At 36.1% G+C, this 22,945-nt stretch overlaps 1 protein-coding gene and 1 pseudogene across 1 annotated transcript; both read left to right on the top strand.

Moving 5' to 3' along the window:
- The first annotated feature begins 3,356 nt into the window (after window positions 1-3,356).
- Window positions 3,357-4,300, top strand: LOC126078682 (olfactory receptor 8K3-like; annotated as a pseudogene).
- Window positions 4,301-21,499: 17,199 nt separating this feature from the next.
- Window positions 21,500-22,441, top strand: LOC126079755 (olfactory receptor 8K3-like). The gene has a single exon (XM_049891005.1). It carries the CDS (start codon window positions 21,500-21,502, stop codon window positions 22,439-22,441), a length of 942 nt encoding a protein of 313 aa, XP_049746962.1.
- Window positions 22,442-22,945: the final 504 nt, after the last annotated feature.

The following is a 22,945-nucleotide window of genomic DNA, read 5'->3' as shown; positions in this document are numbered from 1 at the left end:
CTATTGTTAATTTGTATTTTGATGGTATTTTAATCAGGGAAGATACTTTGTATTATCTCAGTTTTGGGGATTTTGCTGACTGTTACTTTGTGCTATAAGAAGTGTTCTATTCTGGGAAAGGTTCCATGTGCTTTGGAAAAGAATGTGTACTTTACAGCTGTTGTTTGGAGTGTTCTATATATGCCTCAGAGGTCAAGTTGGCTATTTTTGTCCTTTCAATCCTCTGTATCTTTGCTGAGTTTCTTTCTAGATGTTCTGACCTTTACTGGGAGTGGTGTGTTAAAGTCTCCTACTATTATTATAGAACTGTTGATTTCTCTTTTCAGTGCTGTTAGAATTTGTTTTATGTATTTTGGAGCCCTGTCATTGGGTGCATAGATATTTATTATGGGTAAGTATGTCTTCATGATGGATTGACCTTTTAATCATATAATGCCATTCTTTGTCTTTTAATGTAGATTTTGTTTTAAAGTCTATTTTATCTGAGATTAGTATTGCCACTTCTGCTTTTTTGGGGGAGGGGTATTTGCTTAATATACATATATTTTTTCCATCCTTTGATTTTTAATACATTAATGTCTTTGTTTTTAAGGTGTGTCTGTTGTAGACAGCATATTGATGAATCCTGTTTTTATTTATTTAATTGATTGATCGATTTTTAAATCCATTCTTTCACTCCCTTTCTTTATGGGTGCATTTAGGCCATTTATGTCAGTGCAAGTATTGATAAATGTGAGTTTATTGCTGTCATTTTGTAGTTTGTTTATTTATTTATTCACTCATCCATGAATTTGTGGTGCTGATGTTTTCTTTGTTCTTCTTGCTCTCCCATGCTGAATTCCTTTTGTTTGTGGGTGTTTTTGTATTTGTTTTTCTCTAGTTTTTGTAGATTATGTGTTTGCTGATGCTTTATGTCTCTCTTTTTTGTTGAGTAGGATTGTCAACTTTCTTTATGGTTACCTTGAAATTTATACTTATCTTCCTAAGTTTAAACCAGTCTTTTATTACTTGGCATTTTTTTGCTTTCTTCTCCGTTAGAAAGTTCTATACCTAAACCGTTTACTCCCTGTTTCATTGTTTTGAAGTTGTTGTCATTTACAGATTAACCTCTCTTTTCCCTGTTGTAAATCTTTTAAGTTTGATTAATCCTCAAGTGTTCATTTCCTAGGTTGGTATCTGGCTGGCGTGGCCTTGAGTCCCAGATTCACTCTGTCTTCTGAGGTTGTTGGGTCTGAAAACAAAGGACTCCCTTTAATAATTCTTGTAATTTGGTTTGGTTTTTATATATTCCCTTAATTTCTGTTTGTCTGGAAATGTCCTAATTTCACCATCATATCTGCATGAGAGTTTTGCAGAACATATTATTCTTGGTTGGCTTTTTTTTTTTTTTTTCTTTCACGGTTTTATGTATATCATCCAATTGCCTTCTTGCCTGCTCAGTCTTATTGTTTCCATTCTGTGTGTGACTTTCGGGTTTCCTTGGGGTGCTCTCAGGATTCTTTCTTTGGTTTTAGCGAGTGTGATTATGATATGCCTTGGTGATTTGCTTTCTGGTACTATCATATATGGGGTTTGTTGAGCTTCTTGCATGGTCAACTTTTTAACTTTCATGATATTAGGGAAGTTTCTGTCAGTAATTATTCAATGGTCTTCTCTGTGTTTTCCATTTTCTCCCCCTGTTCTGGAATCCTGATCACTTGCAAATTTTGGCTTTTGATTGTATCCCACATCATTTTCAGGGTTTCTTCATTTTTTTTTTCTGATTTTTCATCAAACACAGTGGTATCCAAGTATTTCTCTTCAATTTTGCTGATCATATCTTCAATTGTTTCAAACCTGCTCCTCAGACCCTGTATGACACTGTCCATTTTTGAAATATTGTTGTTTATCTTTTGGATTGCTGATGGTTATTTTTGTATGATTTCCAGTTGGGAATTTATTTTGGCATTTTGTTCCTGTATTATTTTTCTGACTTCTTCCATTGTTTTGTCTACTTTTTTCCATGATTTTGTCTATTTTTTCCTCATTTTTCTCTGCTTTTCCCTTCAACTCTTGAATAGTCCTGAATAGTAGAGATTTGAATTCCCTATCAGGTAATTCCAATGCCTTTTCTTCTGCTGGAAGGTCATCTGGTGTTATTATTTTGGACACCAACTGGAACCATTCTTCCCTATTTTTTTATATGTTTTGACAGTGTCTGCTGTCTTTGGGACTTTCAGTAGTTATTTTCTTTCTTTATTGATTGTAGATCTGTTTGTTTCATCCTGCTTTTTGTTTTATTTGGTTAAGTCTGAGCAAGCTGGATGTCATTGTGTGTTGTTTGCTAGTCTGTGGGCACAATACTTCTCATCACCTTGTCCAATGGACAGGGCCAGTCACTCTTCTATGGTGCAGCAGAGCAATTCTAGCGGGTTCCCTGTCTCCTACTGGGAGCTCTGTGAGCTGCTTTCCTGTACTCCCTGTCTGCCATTCTCAAACTGTTGTCCAAGTTGGTGAATCTGTGCTGCATTAGCTGGTAGGGGCCCTCCACTCCATATCTCTCCTTCCTCTCTTTTCTCTTATTCCATTTGGTGCTTCATTGAGTTCTCTGTCTCTTCATTTAAAGTTTAGGGTTCCAGGATTGATGTTTGTCTCTGTTTTACTTAGTTTTTTGGGTTGTTGCTGTTGAGGGATGGTATGGGGCTTCTGTCTATAGCACCATGTTGGCTCTGCCTCCAAGAATACACTTTTTAAAAATCAAATGCTTACTGGATAAGAATATCATTTAGAAATACTGTTATTGACAAGGAAAAGAAAATCAAAGTGTGTTAAATGTGTTAATAATGGTTTTCTCTGGGTATTGGGGCTGAAGATGCAGGAGCAAGGAGAAGAGGCCTATACCTTTTTATTATAATTTCTCCTAAACTTTGATGTTTTTGCTAATTGTATGTATTTTAAAATTAAGAAAATAATAGAATGTTATCTTTTCCAATCTAGTTCAAACATATTTTATGTTCTATTGCTGAAAGAATTGTATACCTTGCAATGATAACCAGTATATAACACAAAAATAGAATTATTGTAATATATCAGCCACTTCTTGCAAACCCTATGGGATAGTTCTATTTTATCTGGTGGGGTCACTATGAGTTGGAATTGACTTGAGAGCAACAGTTCTCTTTATGCTGTAATGGTTTCTAAATTTGGTTCTAGGTTCAATGACAAAGATGGGTTTTGTATGAATTACTTCATCTGAAAAAATCAATTTATCTCACACATAATGGCTTTGTATACTAAAGTTTTACCTGGTGATAACTTCTGGAATGTAATAACTATTCTGGTGGTTCTTCCCACAGTATGTTTCCTTAATGGCGTGGATGGATAAGCAAAACCTAACAGTGATAAAGGAATTCATACTAATGGGGATCACAGACCGCCCTGAGCTCCAGGCTCCATTCTTCGGGTTGTTCCTCATCATCTACATGATCTCAGTGGTGGGCAACTTGGGCATGATCATCCTCACCAAGATGGACTCCAGGCTAAAAACACCTATGTACTTTTTTCTCTGGCATCTGGCTTTTATTGATCTTGGACATTCAACTTCTGTGGGACCCAAAATGTTGGTAAATTTTGTAGTGAATCAAAATACAATCCCCTATAATTGGTGTGCTGTACAGCTAGCCTTCTTCATAATGTTTGTTGTTAGTGAACTTTTCATTCTGTCTGCAATGGCCTATGACCACTATGTGGCCATCTGTAACCCTCTGCTCTACAAAGTCATTATGTCTCAAAGAGTATGCTGGGGTCTGGTGATAGTTCCCTATCTCTACAGTGCCTTTCTCTCTCTTCTGACCACAATAAAGATTTTTATTTCTTCCTTCTGTGGCTATAATGTCATTAGTCATTTCTACTGTGACAGTCTTCCATTATTAACATTGCTGTGCTCAAGCACACTTGATGTTGAACTGATAATACTAATCTGTTCAGCATTTAATTTAATTTCATCCTTTTTGATAGTTCTTGTGTCCTACATGTCGATCCTGGCACCTATCCTCAGGATGAACTCTGCAGAGGTTAGGTACAAGGCCTTCTCCACATGCTGATCTAACCTGATAATAGTATTTCTGTTATATGGGACTCTATATTCTTTATGTACGTTCAACCCAAATTCAGCCATTCCTTTGACACTGATAAGATGGCCTCTGTATTTTACACTGTGATAATACCTATGCTAAATCCCTTAATATATAGTTTGAGAAACAAAGAGGTAAAAGGTGCCTTGCATAAGATATTGAAAAATTTATGCAAAATTCCTATTTAATGTTGAATGTAGAGTGCATATTCAACAAATTAATTTACAGACAGTTGTTTATTAAAGGTTCTAGGTTTTTAGAAATAAAATGTGTAAGAGGCATGGGATACTAGAAAAATTTCCCGTGTCTTCAATTAAAATGTATACCTTATAGATGTTGAAGTACTGATTTTCCTTCTGATATCAATGTTGGTTTGGGCTCAAGTTCAGCACATGTGCCTGAATTTGACATCACTGTTGTCACATTGCCAAATATGTATGTTACCATTAAAGTGAAGCCTTTTGTATCCATCTCTCAGTAATAATCTTTTCTAAAAAATTAAATAATAAATTTTTAAAAAATATATTTTCTTTGTGTCTTACATATCATTTAAACCACAGTGTTTGTACCTTGCTTATATATAGCAAATATTTTAAAAACATCTTTCTTCACAACACTTCAGCTCTGTCTCCCTTATAATAGATGACACCTCAGATTTCTGTTGAAATAAAAGTTAAATATGTTACTAAGCAGAAACAGAAGTGTAACTGTTTTCAAGTGACATGACTGTGTACCTAAAAAACCTAGAATAATGTATCAGCTAAAGAGAAAGAAATAACTTTTCAAGGTTGACAGATATGAGATTAATATATTCCAAAAAATAGATTGTTTTGCTATGCACTAGTAACATGTGGAAAAGAATTTAAAAGTATGATTTGCAACAGCACAAAAATAAAAAAAAATAAGAAATTACCTAATGTAAGATTTGAAGACATCAAGGCTAGAAACTGCAAAATGTTACTGAGTTATTAAAGAAGATATAAAGGCAGAGACATACCATGTCCATGGGTTGAAAGAAATAAATATTATGAAAATGTCAAGTCTTCTTAACTTACCCCATAATTTTAATGCAATTAGAATACAAATTCCAATATATGTGTATGTTTGAGTGTGTGAGTATATATATTTACATATATATAAATATGTATATATATATATATATATGTATGTCATTGTTAGGTGTTGTCAATTCAGTTCCAACTCATAATGAATTAAAGATGCAAGAAGTTAAAGCAAAGTACTATAATGACATGCAAAGACCTGCGGTTAGAAAACCATAAAGGAAAAATATACTTGGCCTTTCTGAAGCTGAAAGAAATGAAGAAAAAATTCAGGGCTCAACTTGCAATATTGAAGAATTTTATGGGAAAATATTAAACAACAGGACACATCGAAAGAAGATGAAAGGAATACACAGAGTCACTGTATCAAAAATAATTGGTGGATGTTCAACCATTTTAGGAGGTAGCATTTGATCAGGAACTGATGGTACTGAAGGAAGAAGTCCAAGCTGCACTGAAGGCACTGGTGAAAAACAAGGCTCCAGGACTGACAAAACACAGATTGAGATGTCTCAACAAACAGATGCAGAGCTAGAATTACTTACTTATCCATGCCAAGAAATTTGGAAGACAACAACCTGGCCAATTGACTGGAAGAGATCAGTATTTATACCTATTCCCAGGCGAGGTAATCCAACCAAATAGAGAAATTATCAAGCAATATCATTAGTATCACACACAAGTAAAATTTTTCAAACATCTTTCAAAAATGACCACAGCAGTTATCAACAGGGAAGTGCCTGAAATTGAAGCTGGATTCGAAAGAGGATGTGGAACCAGGTGTATCATTGCTGATGTGATCCTGGCTGAAATCAGAGAATACCAAAAGCTGTTTACCTGTGTTTCATTTACTCTGAAAAAGCATTTGACTCTGTGGATCATAAGAAATTATGGATAACATTGTGAAGAATGGGAATTCCAGAACTCTTAATTGTGCTCATGAGGAATCTGTGCATACACCAAGAGGCAGTCATTAGAACAGAACAAGGGGATGATATTGCACGGTTTACAGTCAGGAAAGGTGTGTGGCAGGGTTGTATCTTTTCACCATACCTATTAAGCCTATATGTTGAAGAAATAATCTTAGAAGCTGGGCTATATGAAGAAGAATGGGGCATCAAGTTTGGAGGAAGACTCATTAACAACATAGGCTACACAGATGACACTGCCTTGCTTGTTGTAAGTGAAGAGGACTTGAAGCTCTTACTGATGAAGATAAAAGACTATAGCTTTCAGGATGGATTACATGCCAACATAAAGAAAAGAAAAATCCTCACAGCTAGACCTATAAGCAACATCATGATAAGCGGAGAAAGATTGAAGTTTTCAAGAATTTCATTTTACTTGGATCCACAACCAATGCCCATGGAAGTCACAGTCAAGAAATCAAAATATGCATTGAACTGGGCAAATCTGTTGAAAAAGGTCTCTTTAAAGTGTTGAAAAGCAAAGATGTCACCTGGAAGACTAAGGTGAACCTTACTCAAGCCATGAATTTTCAATCGCCTCATGTGCATGTGAAAGTTGGACGATTAATAAGGAATACAGAAGACTAACACCTTTGAATTGTGGTGTTGGTGAAGAATATTGGATATACCATGGACTGCCAAGAGAATGAACATATCTGCCTTGGAAGAAGTACAACCAGAATGTTCCTTAGAAGCAAAGATGGCGTAGAGGGTCAGGAAAAAAGAGGAAGACCCTCAAAGAGATGGAATGACACAGTGGCTGCAACAACGAGCTCATGCATAACGATTGTGAGGATGAAGCAGGACCAGGCAGTGTTTCCTTCTGTTGTACATAAGGCCGCTATGAGTCAGAACAGACTTGATGGTCCATAACCACAACAGCAATAAAAATTGGCAAAACTTATCAATGCTGTTCCACCACATGTCTGTCAGTTTGTTGTATTGTGGCGGCTTGCATGTTGCTGTGATACGGGAAGGTTTGCCACTGGTATATCAAATACCAGCAATGTCATCCATAGCAAACTAGTTTCAGTGGAGCTTCCAGACTAAAACAGACTGGAAAGAAGGACCTTGCAGTGTACTTCTGAGAAAATTAGCTACATAGGGTTTTATCTTATGAATAGCAGTGGAACCTTGATATAGTACTAGAAGATGAGCCCCTCAGGTTGGAAGAGACACAAACGATGACTGGGGAAGAGCTTCCTCCTCAAAGTAGAGTCAACCTTAATGATGTGGATGGAGTCAAGTTTTTGGGGCCCTTCATTTGCTGATGTGGCATGACTCAAAATGAGTAGAAATAACTATAAATATTCACTAATAATCAGTGTAGAATGTACGAAGTATGAATCTAGACAAATTGGAAGTCATCAAAAATGAAATTGAATGCATGAACATGGATTTCTGAGGCATTAGTGAGCTGAAATGGACCAGTACTGGCCATTTTGAATCAGAAAATAATAAGGTCTGTTATATCAGGAGGGAAACATTGAAGACGCATATTGTCCCATTCATTGTCAAAAAGGACATTTCAAGATGAATCCTGAAGCACAATGCTGTCAGTGATAGGATAATATGCGTATACCTACAAGGACAACCAGTTAAGACCACTATTATTCAAATTTACCTCCTGTTTCACATGGGGTCACTACGAGTCAGAACTGACTTGATGGCACCTGACAACAACAACAACCTGTTCTATTAGAAGTCAGCATAGTGGTTATATTTCTGGGTTGCTGCTAATGATATTTGCTGCTATTATTAAATGCGGATTCTGGTTAAAAAGATGTATTAAGTATTTAAAAACATATTTATACTGTGTACATACTTCAATAATAAATTAATAGCACCATACCAAAAACAAAACCAAACCAGTTCTCATCAAGTCAATTCCGAACCAGGGAGATCCATGTGTTTCCAAGTAGACATGCGTTTCACAGGGTTTTCAGTGGCTGTCGCCTTTCAGAAGCCGATCACCAGGCCTTACCTCTGAAGTATCTCTGGATAGGTTTGAACCACCAACCTATCAGTTAATAGCCCAGTGCTTAATGGTTTGCCCCACCCAGGGACTCCCTCAAAACACCATGAAAATGGAGAAAACACAATTTTCCCTTGTGAATTTTTTTTAAATTATGTACTAGGTAGAATTTATACATGTCTCTGTTGTGTCTTCACAGGTACAATATTTTGATTTTAGATTCCTAGATGGCAGCAGAGTAGGCTTAACCCAGAGAAGTTGTGAAAAGTTACCTAAAATAATCCCCCTCCTGTGGGAATATAAAGGTATTTTGTATAATTAGTAGATATCTCATCGGCTTTCTTTGAACCTTTCAAATGCTTTAGGAGTAATTAACAAACTGTATTCCTTCCCCTCAGGGAAACCCTCAAAGGAAGAAAGAAGCCCATAAATTCTCCTTATTGGGCTATGTTAGCTATGCAAGGGAAGCACACAGGGATTCTTCATTAGTGGTGAGTGAGGTAGGCGGCACATATTCCTGTGACTACCCCTCAGAGTTCCAGCATTTTTTCATGACCCCAACTGCCATTTAACCTCAAACCCACACTAGAGGACTTAGTCACAGGAATTAACAATTCTCTTTGATAACCATACTTTCTGAGGTAGTATGATGTTGCAACCACCTTTACAGTCCTTGAGAAAAGTTAGACATATAATTCCATTTCTTCCACATTTAGTTGATATTCTTCAGATTGTAAAAAAATACCGGCTCAGAAGGTGCAGTTAATATTGTTAACTCCCCTTCCAAATCCCTAAGATTTTCATGATCCTTTTGGTGTAGTGGTTAAAGGAGTCCACTGCTAACGGAACGGATGGCAGTTCCACCCCACCAGGGGTTCCAAGGGAGAAAGACGTGGCAGTGTGCTTCTGTAGAGATTTACAGCCTTGGAAATGCTATGGGGTCACTTCAAGTCAGAATCAACTGAGCGGCAGTGGATTTTGCTTTTTCAGGCCCTCAATTAAGATGTCAGATGTGGCACTGTCATTTGTAGGTAATCGGATTTGTTTTACAATTGTTAACCTCAATTAATAACAGATTACCATATTGTTTTCTGGTTTTATTTAAATTAAAAAAAAAACTAGTAATATTTTGATGATCCTAGCATTTGCTGTTTTTCAAATATATCATGATATTTCATGTATTTCCTGAATTTACCAATATCACCAAGGGATCAAAGACACCATTTCAGTTGGAGGCATGGCCAAAGCAAAATATTTAAGTGTCCGTTTTACTACATCATGGGTCTCTCACGCCACGTCTGATCAGTAAGAGGACTGCCCCTCCCCCATCCTTCAAAGGCTGGATGGAGTCTTTGAAATGTCATCAAATTATTCCTTAAATGAGTAAGTAAATATATATCTAATGCAGATGAGAAATAAGATTAAACTCTGCACCACTATAGGTTTAAGAAAATAAGAGACCTTGCAAAGTTAAAATCAGCAAAATGTATTATGCTTTAAATCGAGGCATCTTTTTCTCTCATTTGTTAGTAGCTCTGGGTCTTTTTTCTCCCTCAAAAATTACTTGCGTATTTAAGTAAATATATTTCAATGCATATTTTCCTTGATACTCGCATTGTGGAAAAAAATTCATTTTCACCTAACTTAGTGTTGGGAGCCCTCAGATGGTGCAAAGGAATTAGTCATTGAAAACCCTATGTGGTACAGCTCTATCGTGACACACATGGTGTCTCCATGAGCGACGGTCTACTCCACAGCAAATGGCTGGTCATCAAAACACCCTGTAAAGGAGAAGTGGTGGTTTAGTGGTAGAATTCTTAACCTCCTTGCAAGTGACCTGGGTTCAATTCCTGGCCAACATACCTCACGCAGAGCCATCAACTGTCCCTCGGTAGAGGCTTGCAGGTTGTCATGGTACCGAACATTTTTCAGCAGAGCTTCCAGACTAAGAATGACTAGGAAGAGAGGCGTAGCAGTTTACTTCTGAAAATCAGCCTGTAGAAACCCGGTAGATCACAACGGTCTGATCCACAATGGCGCAGGGAAGGCAGCGTTTCCTTCATTTGTGCTCGGAGTTGAGGCTGACTCCATAGCAGCAAACAACAGCAGCAAAATCTCCACACGGCCTGGTTTTCTAATAACAGTACAAGTCTAAGCACTGTCCGTGAGACGTTCTTCCATGTTTCGAGAGTCTGGCAAAATGAAGATATATTAAATAATGACGATAATAATAATAATACAGCTTAAAACGGCAGAACCATGTTATCCTCAATAATCATATAAAATAATGTAAATAGTCTTATAAAATCATGTAAAAATGACTTCAGTGCTTTACATAGAACTCGAGAGATGTGACAGAAATGTCATGTGTCTTTTCTCACTTATAGGAAAATGTGTACACTAGCACGGATTTGGAGAAAAAAATCACTTTTTCAGTATGTCATTGATTGTTCCAGATAAAAGTTATACTGCTTTTTTATTGTACTCATTAGGATAATGTCCTAAATGCATTGTCCCTTGAGAATTATTTTAGCGTTACTGAAACAAGCTAGGAGTCTTGGTGGTACGGTGCTTAAGAAGTCAGCTGCTCACTAAAAGGTTGGCAGTTCACATCCACCAGTCGCTCCTCGGAAACCCTGTGGGGCGGTTCTACTCTATCCTGTAGGTTTCCTGTGAGTCAGAATTGGCAGCCTCTGTTTTTTTTGTTTGTTCGTTTGTTTTGATATTTGGATATAAACCATGAAGCATTATATATATAAATAGAAGTGTATATATATATAAACCAAAGCTGTTACCATTGAGTGGATTCCGACTCATGGCAACCTCGTGTATTACAGAGTAGAATTGCTTCATAGCGTTTTCTTGCCCGTAATCTTTACAGAAGCAGATTGCTTGACCTTGTCACGTGGTGCCACTGGGTGGTTCAAAGAGGCAAACTTTAGGTGAGTAGTCCATCTCAAACCACTTGCACCACCCAGGAATCCTGTAAAGGTCAGGAAAGTGTATCAGAAGGTCGAGGTCTTGTAACCATTCTCGATGTGAGGTAATTGGTTGCCACCTATTAGCTCAATAAAGTTGTTACAGAACTGTATGTTTTGAAATGCAAAGAAGAAGAAACGCTTGAGACAGGAAGCTGCTAACATGCCAGAAAAAGTCTAGGAGAACTACCATCAAAGGTAGTCCAAGGTGATTCTAGGTGGGGAAACAGAGATTTTCTGTGTAGTGACATTTGAAGTAGAAAGTTGATGACAAAGCCAAAATAAAATATTAGGCATCTTGACTTAAGATAATATACCCATCTCACTGCAATAATAGCACGCCTGGCCCCTACAATCTCTGTATTACATGTTTCCATAGAGAAGCGAGCCTCAAGGCTTAGAAGCATGTCCAAGCATTTTTTTAGTGAAGGCAAGACTGAGTTTAAAATCAGCACAATTCAAAGTTCAGGGGCTGTCAATCCTTGGAACCCTTATAAATCAAGTATACGGGTTCTACTTTCAGTGCTGTTGAACTTCCAACACTCCCTAACTCCAGGCTTGGGGATTTCTTTTCTCCTCTGATTCACTGAGGGAAGTTTTCATCCTGATCTGTTCTCATCTCAAAGGTGAATTGGGAAAACTATTTCTGAAGGATGGAAACAGGAGGGTAAGAGACCTTCTTATACCTCACGTAAGTACCAGTTATAATGCACAGGTATAATGCAAAGCATGAATCTACTCAGTCCATAAGGTTTTTTCCATGTATTTGATTCTCTGACACAATGGGATAAAATTATATTCAAGAAGTACAGTTTAAAAAAAAAAAAAAATTCAAGGACCATAACAAGCCATATAATAGAGGTTTGGGGATTGACATGGAACATCAAATTTATGAGTATCTTTTCTTAAGTTACGAAAAATTGCTACTTGCTAAAGTAGGATTCTTCAAGGGCTCATTCTGTCTGATTTCAAAGTTTTAATGAGAAAAGGTTTAAGTTGATTTTATTTCATTCATTGATAGCCCTCTATTTCAGAGTTAGTATTTCCCTATCGAGATGGTGCAGTATAGTATATTTTACACACTAAAGTGCGGGAACATAAACAAGGGCTCATGTCCCTGTTAACTGTGTTGGATGAGAGTAATATGAGTATTTGTCCCTTTTGCTTTATTGTTTTAAATAATTAGTATGTGTACATGTTTCTGTCATATTAACTCACCCAAAGGCAGCAGGACCCGATGTATTTTTAGGGCCCTTCAAAATTCTCCCTTCCTTCCTCTCTTTCTTTCACTCCCTCCTTTGGATGAGAGCAGAATGCCCTCAATTTCACAGACACATTTACCTTAGTTGAGACTATTTTCTACATTTTATAGAAAACAGTTGAAATTGGAGGTTCCATTTGCTTAAGACGATGGCCTTGGGCTTCAGGTCCATTCCCCAAATCCCAGTACTGCCCTGGAATTTTTGCTGCCATGGCCAGCTACTCGGTTTCTCCATTTCTTCCAATCATAACCAGGGAGGAAAAATAAGGACATCAACTCAGAAAGCCATCCATAGACCTGTGTGTATGACAGAGCTCCATGTTACAACAGGACAGTGAAGGGAGCTGGAAAATATGGTTATCCCTATAAAAGAGGATGAAAAGCGATAGTTAATTCATACTATATAAAATCAACCCTAGATTGTTTCTTTTACCACATGGAAGGTTTCAGAGCTCCAGAAATTTGTAAAATTTCAATAGAATGGGTCTTGAGATGAAGAGGCTTGCCGAACTGTACAAATTTTGTGGATTATTTCTATTTTTAGATATAATTTTTTGTAGTTTAGAGCATTAGGCTTTACCATTTTCCTTCCTGCTTTGCTGCTAGGTAAATTTTTTTTTTTTTTTTTTTAACTTTACCTACGTGTTTTGTTACTTTTATGTACATCTTTAAATAGATTGGATTTTATAAGGTAGGGGTATTCTGCCAATTAACCTAGAATTTTTATTCTGATTTTCTGGAATTTTTTTGTTTAGGGAAATCCAGAGGCCTAGTTACTAAAGTGGTTGCATTTTCTCTCTCTTTTTTTTTTTAAATAAACAGGAGTGCTTGAGTTAAGTATGGTTAGCTCTATTAATTTTTTTATTGTTAATTTTTGGGAGTCTGTTTTAAAAATATTTATCTCAAGATCAAAAAGATATTGACATCTATGCTTTTTAGACTTTGAGTATTTTAACAATAAGTGCTTTGAAAAACTAAAATTGGTTTATTTATCTGTGGAAAAAAATCCATTTTAACCTTTCTTTAGAAATAATTATATTATCCAGCTCCATTTATTGAATAGACTCGTTTCATCTCACTGTCTTAACAGGGCGCTTCTGGTATGCAGCACAGCTCCATAAGTATATTGGTTTCTTTCTGGGTTCTCTATTCTGTTACATTGATACACTTGTTTTTTCTTTTGTCATTGCCACATTGTATCAATAACTGTAGTTCTATAAGTCTTGATATCTGATAAAACAGGTTATCTTTAAGTGTGTCTTGCTTTTCCTTTACCATTTGCATTTTCTATACACATTTTAGAGCCCAAGCCCAGGCCCGTTGCGGTCAAGTCTATTTCAACCTGTAGCGGCCCTATAGGACAGAATAGAACTGCCCCATAGTTTCCAAGGAGCACCTGGTGAATACAACCTGATGACCTTTTTGGTTAGGAGCCGGAGTGTTTAACCACTATGCCACCAGGGTTTCCACACATTTCAGAGGCAGTGTCAAATTGCACAAAATCCCCTGGTAAGAGTTTGATTGTATTGACATTGGAAAAATAGGTCAATTTGGGCAGAATTGACATGATTATGACATAGAGTTGTGTAATTTAGGAACGAGAATTTCCATCAGTTTATTTAAGATTTCTATAATTTCTCTTGGTAAAGTTTTAATTTATCTCATTTTTAGAGTTGGATTATTTGGGCATTTTTTGAAATCATTCCACCAAGCTGTGAAATTTTCCTTCTATTCCAAATTTGTGAAGTTTTTGTCCATTCTAAAGGAATGTTGGTTATTATGCAGTGTTATTTGTCTATTCAAATGCTGATAATATTTTGTTTTTATTTTAATTAGTTAATACGGTCAATTATATTTATGAATTTTCCAGAATTAAATTATCCAGATCAACCTGGGATCATTCAGTTTGGTCATATGCCAAAACCCAGACTCCTTGCCATTGAGTCAATTCCAACTCATAGTGACCCTATAGGACAGAGTCAAACTGCCCCGTAAGGTTTCCCAGGCTGTAAATCTATACAGGAGCAGACGGCCATGTCTGTCTCACACAGAGCAGCTGGTGAGTTCCACCAATCTTTCATTAGTGTTCAAGTACTGTAACCACTGTACCACCAGGGCTCTTCAATTTGGTCAGAGGGAGTTACTTTCTTCCACACTGTAAAGTCTGTAATATTGTATAAGATTTTTGCACCTACATAATTGAAATTGTGGACCTTTAAATATTTTTAATTATATATTTAATTTTATTCAGTGTTACAATGACCTTTTAACATGAGTTTCAGAGTAGTATTTGTTTTTTGTAATCTGCGTAGTTTCTACCAAATTTGGATAGATCTCTTCCTTAAAAACACAGAAGTACCTGTCTTTAAAACAATGTGAAATAGAAGTTGGGAAAATAAAGGTCGAGGAAACACAATTCTCAAACTAAATTTATTAATTGAAACTGTTTGATGTATAGTTAATAGAAGAGGAGATAAAGATATGAACCTAGTATCCAAAATTAAATTATAAGAAACTATTACTCTACTCCTTTCAGTATTCTCTGGTAAAAATAAAGTATTCATCTCGTCCACGTACCTTTAAATGAGTAAACCTTGGGCATTTTAAATGAGGCAGGCAATATTCAGTTCCCCTGTTTCCTTGCTGCTTTCTTTACTTCATACCAGGATACTACAAACAGTACTATGTCCCAATCCCTGAAGCATTTCAGATAGCACTGCCAGCTTCAGAACTTTGTTTTCACTTTGTGGTATATTTATAGCAATTTACTAGACAATTTTAGCTGTTGCGTTATCAAATACATTTTATGAAGTTGTATTTGTGTTAGAGAATTCTAACTAGAGATGTTAATATTTAGATCAAAGCAAATGTGAGAATATCTGTTAATCTTTCTTTTTCAGACTGAATACATTACTCATGCAGCACTGACATGATATTCAACATAGTGAAAACCAGAAAGGTGGTACTCATTTCCTGAAGTGTGGGATACGCTGCTCTAGAGGAAAGGAAAAACGAAAAAAAGTGGTTTAATTGCATTAGAGTAGGCATGCTGGAGACTCCTGAAAGCTAGCAAACTTATCTATCGTTATATATATATGTAAAAAAAGGTTAAAACGTATAGAAGCTTAGAGGAGTAAGAATACTCTTTTTTTTTTTTTTACAGAACAAGTTAGCTTCTCACTAAAGGGTGAGCACACGTATTGTTTTGTGACATTGGTTACCAAACCCAAGATATGTCAACACTCTCTCTTCTGGGCCTTGTGTTCCCTATCACCAGCTTTCCTGTCTTCTTCTGCCTTATAGTCCTTGCCTCTGAGCTAGCGTGCCCCTTTAGTCTCCTTTTGTTTTATGAGTCTGTCTAATCATCTGCTAAAGGGTGAACTTCAGGAGTAACTTCATCACTGAGCTAAGATGGTGTCCAGAGGCCATACCCTAAGGTGTTTCTCCAATATCTGCCAGTCCAGTAAGTCTGTTCTTTTTTGTGTGAGTTAGAATTTTGTTCTATGTTTTTCTCCAGCTCTGTCTGGGACCCTTTATTGTGATCCCTGTCAGAGCAGTCAGTGGTGGTAGCTGGGCACCACCTAGCTGGACTGGACTGGCTCTGGCGGAGGTTGTGGCAGTTGTGGTTCATTAGTCCTTTGGACTAACCTTCACCTTGTGTCTTTAGTTTTCTTCCTTCTCCCTTGCTCCCAATGGGGTGGACCAGCATAGGACCTTAGACGGCCACTCATAAGATTTTAAGATCCCCAGATGCTACTCACCAAAGTAGAATGTAGAACATTTTCATTATAAACTGTGTCATGACAATTGAGCTAGATGTTCCCCGAGACCACGGTCCCCACAGCCCTCAGCCCAGTAATTGGATCCCTCAGGGAGTTTGAATGTGCCTATGGAGCTTCCATGACCTTGCCTTATACAAGTTGTGCTGGCTTCCCCAGTATTGTGTACTGTCTTACCCTTCACCGAAGTTACCACTTAGCTATTTTCTATTTAGTGTTTTTCCATCTGCACCACTTTTAACCATCAAGGATTGTTTCTTTTTGTGTGTAAACCTTTTCATGAGTTTTTATAGTAGTGGTCTCATACAATATTTGTCCTTTTGTAATTGACTTATTTCACTCAGCGTAATGCCCTCCAGATTCCTGCATGTTGTGAGATGCTTTGTGGATTCATCATTGTTTCTTATCATTGCATAGTACTCCATTGTGTGTATGTACTGTGCTTTATTCATTCATGTGTTGATGGGCATCTAGGCTGTTTCCATCTTTTTGCTATTGCGAACAATGTTGCAATGAACATGGGTGTGCACATGTCTATTCATATGACTGCTCTTATTTCTCTAGATATATTCTTAGGAGTGGGATTGCTGGATCATGTGGTACACCTATCTTTGTAAGGAAGCATCATATCATTTTTCAAAATGGTTGTACCATTTTGCATTCCCAATAGCAGTGCATAAGAGTTACAATTGCTCCTCAGCTTCCCTAATATTTGTTATTTTCTGTTTTTTTTGGTTCTTGCCAGTAATGTCAGGGCAAGATGGTATTTCATCGTGGTTTCAATTTGCATTTCTCTAATGTCTTTTTTTTTTTTTTTAATGCCTAGTGATCTTGAGCATTTCCTCATGTGTCTGCTAGCTGCTGGAATATCTTCTTAAGTGAAGTGTCTATTCAATTCCTTTGCCCATTTTTTAATTAGATGATTTGTCTTTGTGTTGTAGAGGTGTTGGATTTTCCTGTAGCTTGCAGAGATTAGACCTTCATCGTATTTGTAATAATCAAAAAAATATTTTTCCAGGCTGTGGAAAATTCCACTTGGTCATGGTGTATTATTTTTTTGATATGATGTTGAATTCTATTGGCTAGAATTTTGTTGAGAGTTTTTGCATCTATATTTATGTGAGATGTCAGTTTGTAATTTGCTTCTTTTGTGATGTCTTTGCTTGGTTTTGGCGTCAGGGTTATCCTGGTTTCATAAAATGAATTTGGAAGCATCCCTTCCTTTTCTATGTTCTGAAATAGTAGTACTGGTGTAAGCTCATCTCTGAATGTTTGGTAGAATTCTCCAATGCAGCCATCTGGGCCAGGACTTTTCGGTTGAGACTTTTTTTGTTGTTGTTGTTTTGTTTCTTACCTTTCAGTCTCTTGTTATGGGTCTGTTCATATTTTCCACATCATTTTGCATTAGTTTGGGTAGGTATCGTGTTTCTAGAAATTTGTCCATTTACTCTAGCTTTTCAAATTTGTTAGAGTATAGTTTTTCATAATACACTGTTATAATCCTTTTTATTTCAGTTGGGTCTGTTGTAATGTCCCCATTTCATGTCTTATTTGGGTTATTTGAGTCCTCTCCTGTTTTTCCCTTTTTTCCAATTTGTTCCGTGGTTTGTGGATTTTTTTTTTTTGACCCTTTCAAAGAACCAAATTTGGTTTTGCTGATTCTTTCTATTCTTTTATTTCATTTATTTCTGCTATGAATTTTATTATTTCTGTTCTGGTGGCTGTGGGATCTGTTTCTTTTCTTTTTTTTTTTTTTTTTTTGCTGTTCTCTTTCTATTTTTTCAAGTTGTATAGCAAATATTTTGATTTTGTCCCTTTCTTCTTTTATTGATGTTTGCATCTATTCCTGTATGTTGACCTCTGAGCACTGCCTTTGCTGTGTCCCTAAAGTTTTGGTATGATGTGTTTTCATTCTCATTTGATTCTATAAATTTTAGTTCCCATCTTTGCTTTCTTTTATAACCCAGTGGTTTTTAAGCAGGTTGTTATTCAGGATGTTATTTAGTTTCCATGTAATTGATTTTTTTTTCCTTCCTCTTACTGTTTTTAGTTTCTACTTTAATGGCATTGTGATCAGAGAAGATACTTTATAATAATCTCAATTTTTTGGAATTTGTTAAGTGTTACTTTGTGCCCTAAGATGTGGCCTATTCTGAAGAACGTTCCATGTGTGTTTGAAAGGAATGTGTATTTTGCAGCTGTTGGATGGAGCGTTCTCTATATGTCTACATGATCAAGTTGGCTGATTGTGTCCTTTAGATCTCCTGTCTTTGTTGAGATTTTTCCTAGATGCTTTGTCCTTTACTGAGAGTGGTGTGTTGAAATGTATTACTATTATTGTAGAACCGTCAATTTCTCTTTTCAGTTCTGTTAGAGTTTGTTTTATGTATTTTGGAGTTCTGTCGTTGGGTGCATAGATATTTGTTACAGTTATGTCTTCATGATGGATTGTTCCTTTAATCATTATATACTGCCATTCTTTCTTTTATGGTAGATTTGTTTTAAAGTCTGTTTTATCTGAGATGAGTTTTGTCATTCCATTTTTTTATTTATTTTTAATTTTTCTGGGGGCGGGGGGTAACTCTTTTCTTAATATGTTTTTTCAGTCCTTTGATTTTTAATAAATTTATGTCTTTGTTTCTAAGATAGGTCTCTTTTAGACAGTATATTGTTCTTTTTATTTTTTAAACCAGGCTTTCACTTTCTGTCTCTTTATGGGTCCATTTAGGCCATCTATGTTCATTGTAAGTATTGATAGATGTGAGTTTATTGCTGTCATTGTGTAGCTTTTTTTTGGTGATGCTGATGTTTGCTTTGTTCCTCTTTCTCTCCTGTGCTGAATTCCTTTGTGTGTGTGTGTGTGTGTTTTATTATTTCTTTTGTTTTTGTAGATTTTGTGTTTACTGAAGCTTTATGTTTTTCCTCTTTTTTTGGTGAATAGGTTTGTTAGTTTTCTTTGTGGTTGCCTTGAAACTTACCCTTATCTTCCTAAGTTTCAACCAGTCTTTAATACCTTGGTATTGCCTTGCCTTCTTCTCCATAAAAAGTTCTATACCTACACCATTTATTCCCTCTTTCACTGTTCTGAAGTTTTTGTCATTGTCTCTTGTTCCTGTTATAAATCTTTTAGGTTTGTTTAATCCTCAAGTGTTCATTTCCTAGGTTGGAATCTAGGTCTTGAGTCCTAAATTCATGCTGTCTTCTGACGTTGGTTGTCCTCAAACTGACAGACTCCCTTTAATAATTCTTGTAATTTGATTTGTTTTTTACATATTCCCTTAATTCCTGTTTATCTGGAAATGTCCTAATTTCACCATCATATCTGAACGAGAGTTTGGCAGAATGTATTATTCTTCTTGGCATTTTTTTTCTTTCAAGGATTTATGTATAACATCCAGCTTCCTTCTTCCTTGCATGGTTTCTGCTGAGTAATCAGAGCTTAATCATATTGTCTCCATACTGTGACTTTTCAGTTATCTCGAGGTGCTCTCAGGATTCTTTCTTTGTCTTTCGTTTTAGTGAGTATGATTATGATATGCCTTGGTGATTTTCTTTTTGGCTCTATCCTATGTGGGGTTTGTTTAGCTTCCTGAATGGTCAGCTTTTCATCTTTCATGATATTAGGGAAGTTTCTGTCAGCAATTCTTCAATGATCCTCTCTGCGTTTTCTGTTTTCTTCACCTGTTGTGGAACTCCGATCAGTCATAAATTTTTGCTTTTTACTGAATCTCACATCATTCTTGCAGTTTCTTCATTTTTCTTTGTTCTTTTTTCTGATTTTCTTCAAACACTGTGGTATCCAAATATTTGTCTTCAATTTCACTGATCATATCTTCCATTGTTTCAAACCTATCCCTCAGACCGTCTATGACACTGTCCATTTCTGAAATCTTGTTTTCTATCTTTTAAATTTCTAATTGCTGTTTTTGTATAATTTCTAGTTGTGAATTTATTTTGGCATTTTGGTCCTGTATTGTTTTTCTGAATTCTTCCATTGTTTTGCCTGTCTTTTCCATGATTTTGTCTATTTTTTTTACTCATTTTTCTCTGCTTTTGCCTTCAACTCTCAGATAGCTCTGAATATGAGAGATTTGAAGTCCCTACGATGTAGTTCCAGTGCCTTTTCTTCTGCTGAAAGGTCATCTGGTGTTTTATTTTGGACACCTACTGGAACAATTCTGTCCATTTTTTTTTTTTAATGTGTTTTGATATTTTCTGTTGTCTTCAGGGCTTTCAGTATTTTCTTTCTTTATTAATTGTAGATTTGTTTGTTTTGTTCTGCTTTTTGTTTTAATTAGTTATATCTAGGATATAGGCTGTCCTTCTTTGTTGTTTGCTTATCTGTGGGCACAATATTTCTTACCATGTTGTCCAATGGGCACGGCTAGTTGCTCAGCTGTGTTGCAGTTATGGTACTCTGCCTTTTGCTGGGAGCTCCATGAAGTTGTTTTCCTGCACTCCCTGTCCACTGATCTTGAAAAGTTGTCCAAGGTAGAGAATCTGTGCTGCATTAGCTGAAAGCAGATCTCCATTTTATATCTCTCCTTGCTATTATCTCGCAGTTTCTTATTACATCTGGTGCTTTGTTGATTTCTTTGACTCTTCATTTGATGCACAGGGCTCTGGATTGACGTTTGTCCCTGTTTTACTTAGTTTTTTTTGTGTTTTTGATGTTAAGGAATGATGTGGTGCATCTGTCTATAGCATCATGTTGGCCCCACCTCCAAGGATATACTTTTTAAAAATCAAATAGTTAGTGGATAAGAATATCATTTAGAAATATTGTTGATCACAAGGAAAAGAAAATCAAATTCTGCTAAATGAATTAGTAATGGTTTTCTCTGGATATTGGGGCTAAAGATGCAGGAACAAACTGCAGAGGCCTATACATTTTTATTATACTTCCTTCTAAACTTTGATGTTTTTACTAATTACATGTATTTTAAAATTTTAAAAATTAATAGATTATTAGCTTTTCCAATGTAGTCCAAATATATCTTATGTTCTATTGCTAACAGAACTGTATACCTTGCAATGATAACCAGTATATAACACAAAAATAAAATTATTTTAACATGTCAACACTCCTTGCAAACCCTATGTGATAGTTCTACTCTATCTGGTAGGGCCACTATGAGTTGGAATCAACTCTACAGCAACAGTTTTCTTTATGTTATAACAGTTTCTAAATTTATTTCTAGGATCAATGACAAAGATGGGTTTTGTTTGAATTACTTCATCTGAAAAAATCAATTTATCTCACACATAATGGCTTTGTATACTAAAGTTTTACCTTGTGATAACTTCTGAAACTTAATAACTATTCTGATGGTTCTTCCCACAGTAAACTTCCTTAATGGCATGGATGGATAAGCAAAACCTAACAATGATAAAGGAATTCATACTAATGGGGATCACAGACCGCCCTGAGCTCCAGGCTCCATTCTTTGGGTTGTTCCTCATCATCTATGTGATCTCAGTGGTGGGCAACTTGGGCATGATCATCCTCACCAAGGTGGACTCCAGGCTAAAAACACCCATGTACTTTTTTCTCAGACATCTGGCTTTTACTGATCTTGGATATTCAACTGCTGTGGGGCCCAAAATGTTGGTAAATTTTATACAGAATCAAAATACAATCCCTTATATTTGGTGTGCTATACAGCTAGCTTTCTTCATAATGTTCATCATTAGTGAACTTTTCATTCTATCTGCAATGGCCTATGACCGCTATGTGGCCATCTGTAACCCTCTGCTCTACAAAGTCATCATGTCTCAAAGAGTATGCTGGGGTCTGGTGATAGTTCCCTATCTCTACAGTGCCTTTCTCTCTCTTCTGACCACAATAAAGATTTTTATTTCTTCCTTCTGTGGCTATAATGTCATTAGTCATTTCTACTGTGACAGTCTTCCATTATTAACATTGCTGTGCTCAAGCATACTTGATGTTGAACTGATATTACTGATCGGTTCAGCATTTAATTTGGTTTCATCCCTTTTGATAGTTCTTGTGTCCTACATGTTGATCCTTGCAGCTATCCTTAGGATGAACTCTGCAGAGGGGAGGTACAAGGCCTTCTCTACGTGTGGTTCTCACCTGATAGTAGTATTTGTGTTATACGGGACTCTATTCTTTATGTATGTGCAACCCAAATCCAGCCATTCCTTTGATACCGATAAGATGGCCTCTGTATTTTACACTGTGGTAATACCTATGCTGAATCCCTTAATATATAGTTTGAGGAACAAAGAGGTAAAAGGTGCCTTGCATAGGATATTGAAAAATTTATCCAAAATTCCTATTTAAAGTTGAATGTAGAGTGCAGATTCAACAAATTAAGTTATAGACAGTTGTTTATTATAGCTTCTAGGTTTTTAGAAATAAAACGTGTAAAAGGCATGGGAAACTAGAAAAATTTCCCCTGTTTTCAATCAAAATTTATGCCTTATAGATGTTGAAGTACTGATTATCCTTCTGGTATCAATGTTGGTTTGGGCTCAAGTTCAGTACATGTGCCTGAATTTGACATCACTGTTGTCACATTGCCAAATATGTATGTTACCATTAAATAGAAGCCTTTTGTATGCATCTCTTAGTAAACAATCTTTTTTTAAAATTTAAATATTAAATAAAAAATGTATTTTCTTTGTGTCTTACATATCATTTAAACCACAGTGTTTGTACCATGCTTATATACAGCGATGAGAACTATTTAAAAAATGTCTTTCTTCACACTTCAAATCTGTCTCCCTTTATAGTGGGTGATATTTGAGATTTCTTTTGAAATAAAATGTGTATGTTTGACAAATC

Source organism: Elephas maximus, chromosome 7 (assembly GCF_024166365.1).
Source record: "Elephas maximus indicus isolate mEleMax1 chromosome 7, mEleMax1 primary haplotype, whole genome shotgun sequence".
Taxonomy (NCBI): Eukaryota; Metazoa; Chordata; class Mammalia; order Proboscidea; family Elephantidae; genus Elephas; species Elephas maximus.
The sequence above is the reverse complement of the archived record's forward strand: the minus strand, read 5'-3'. Positions and strand labels throughout refer to the sequence as shown.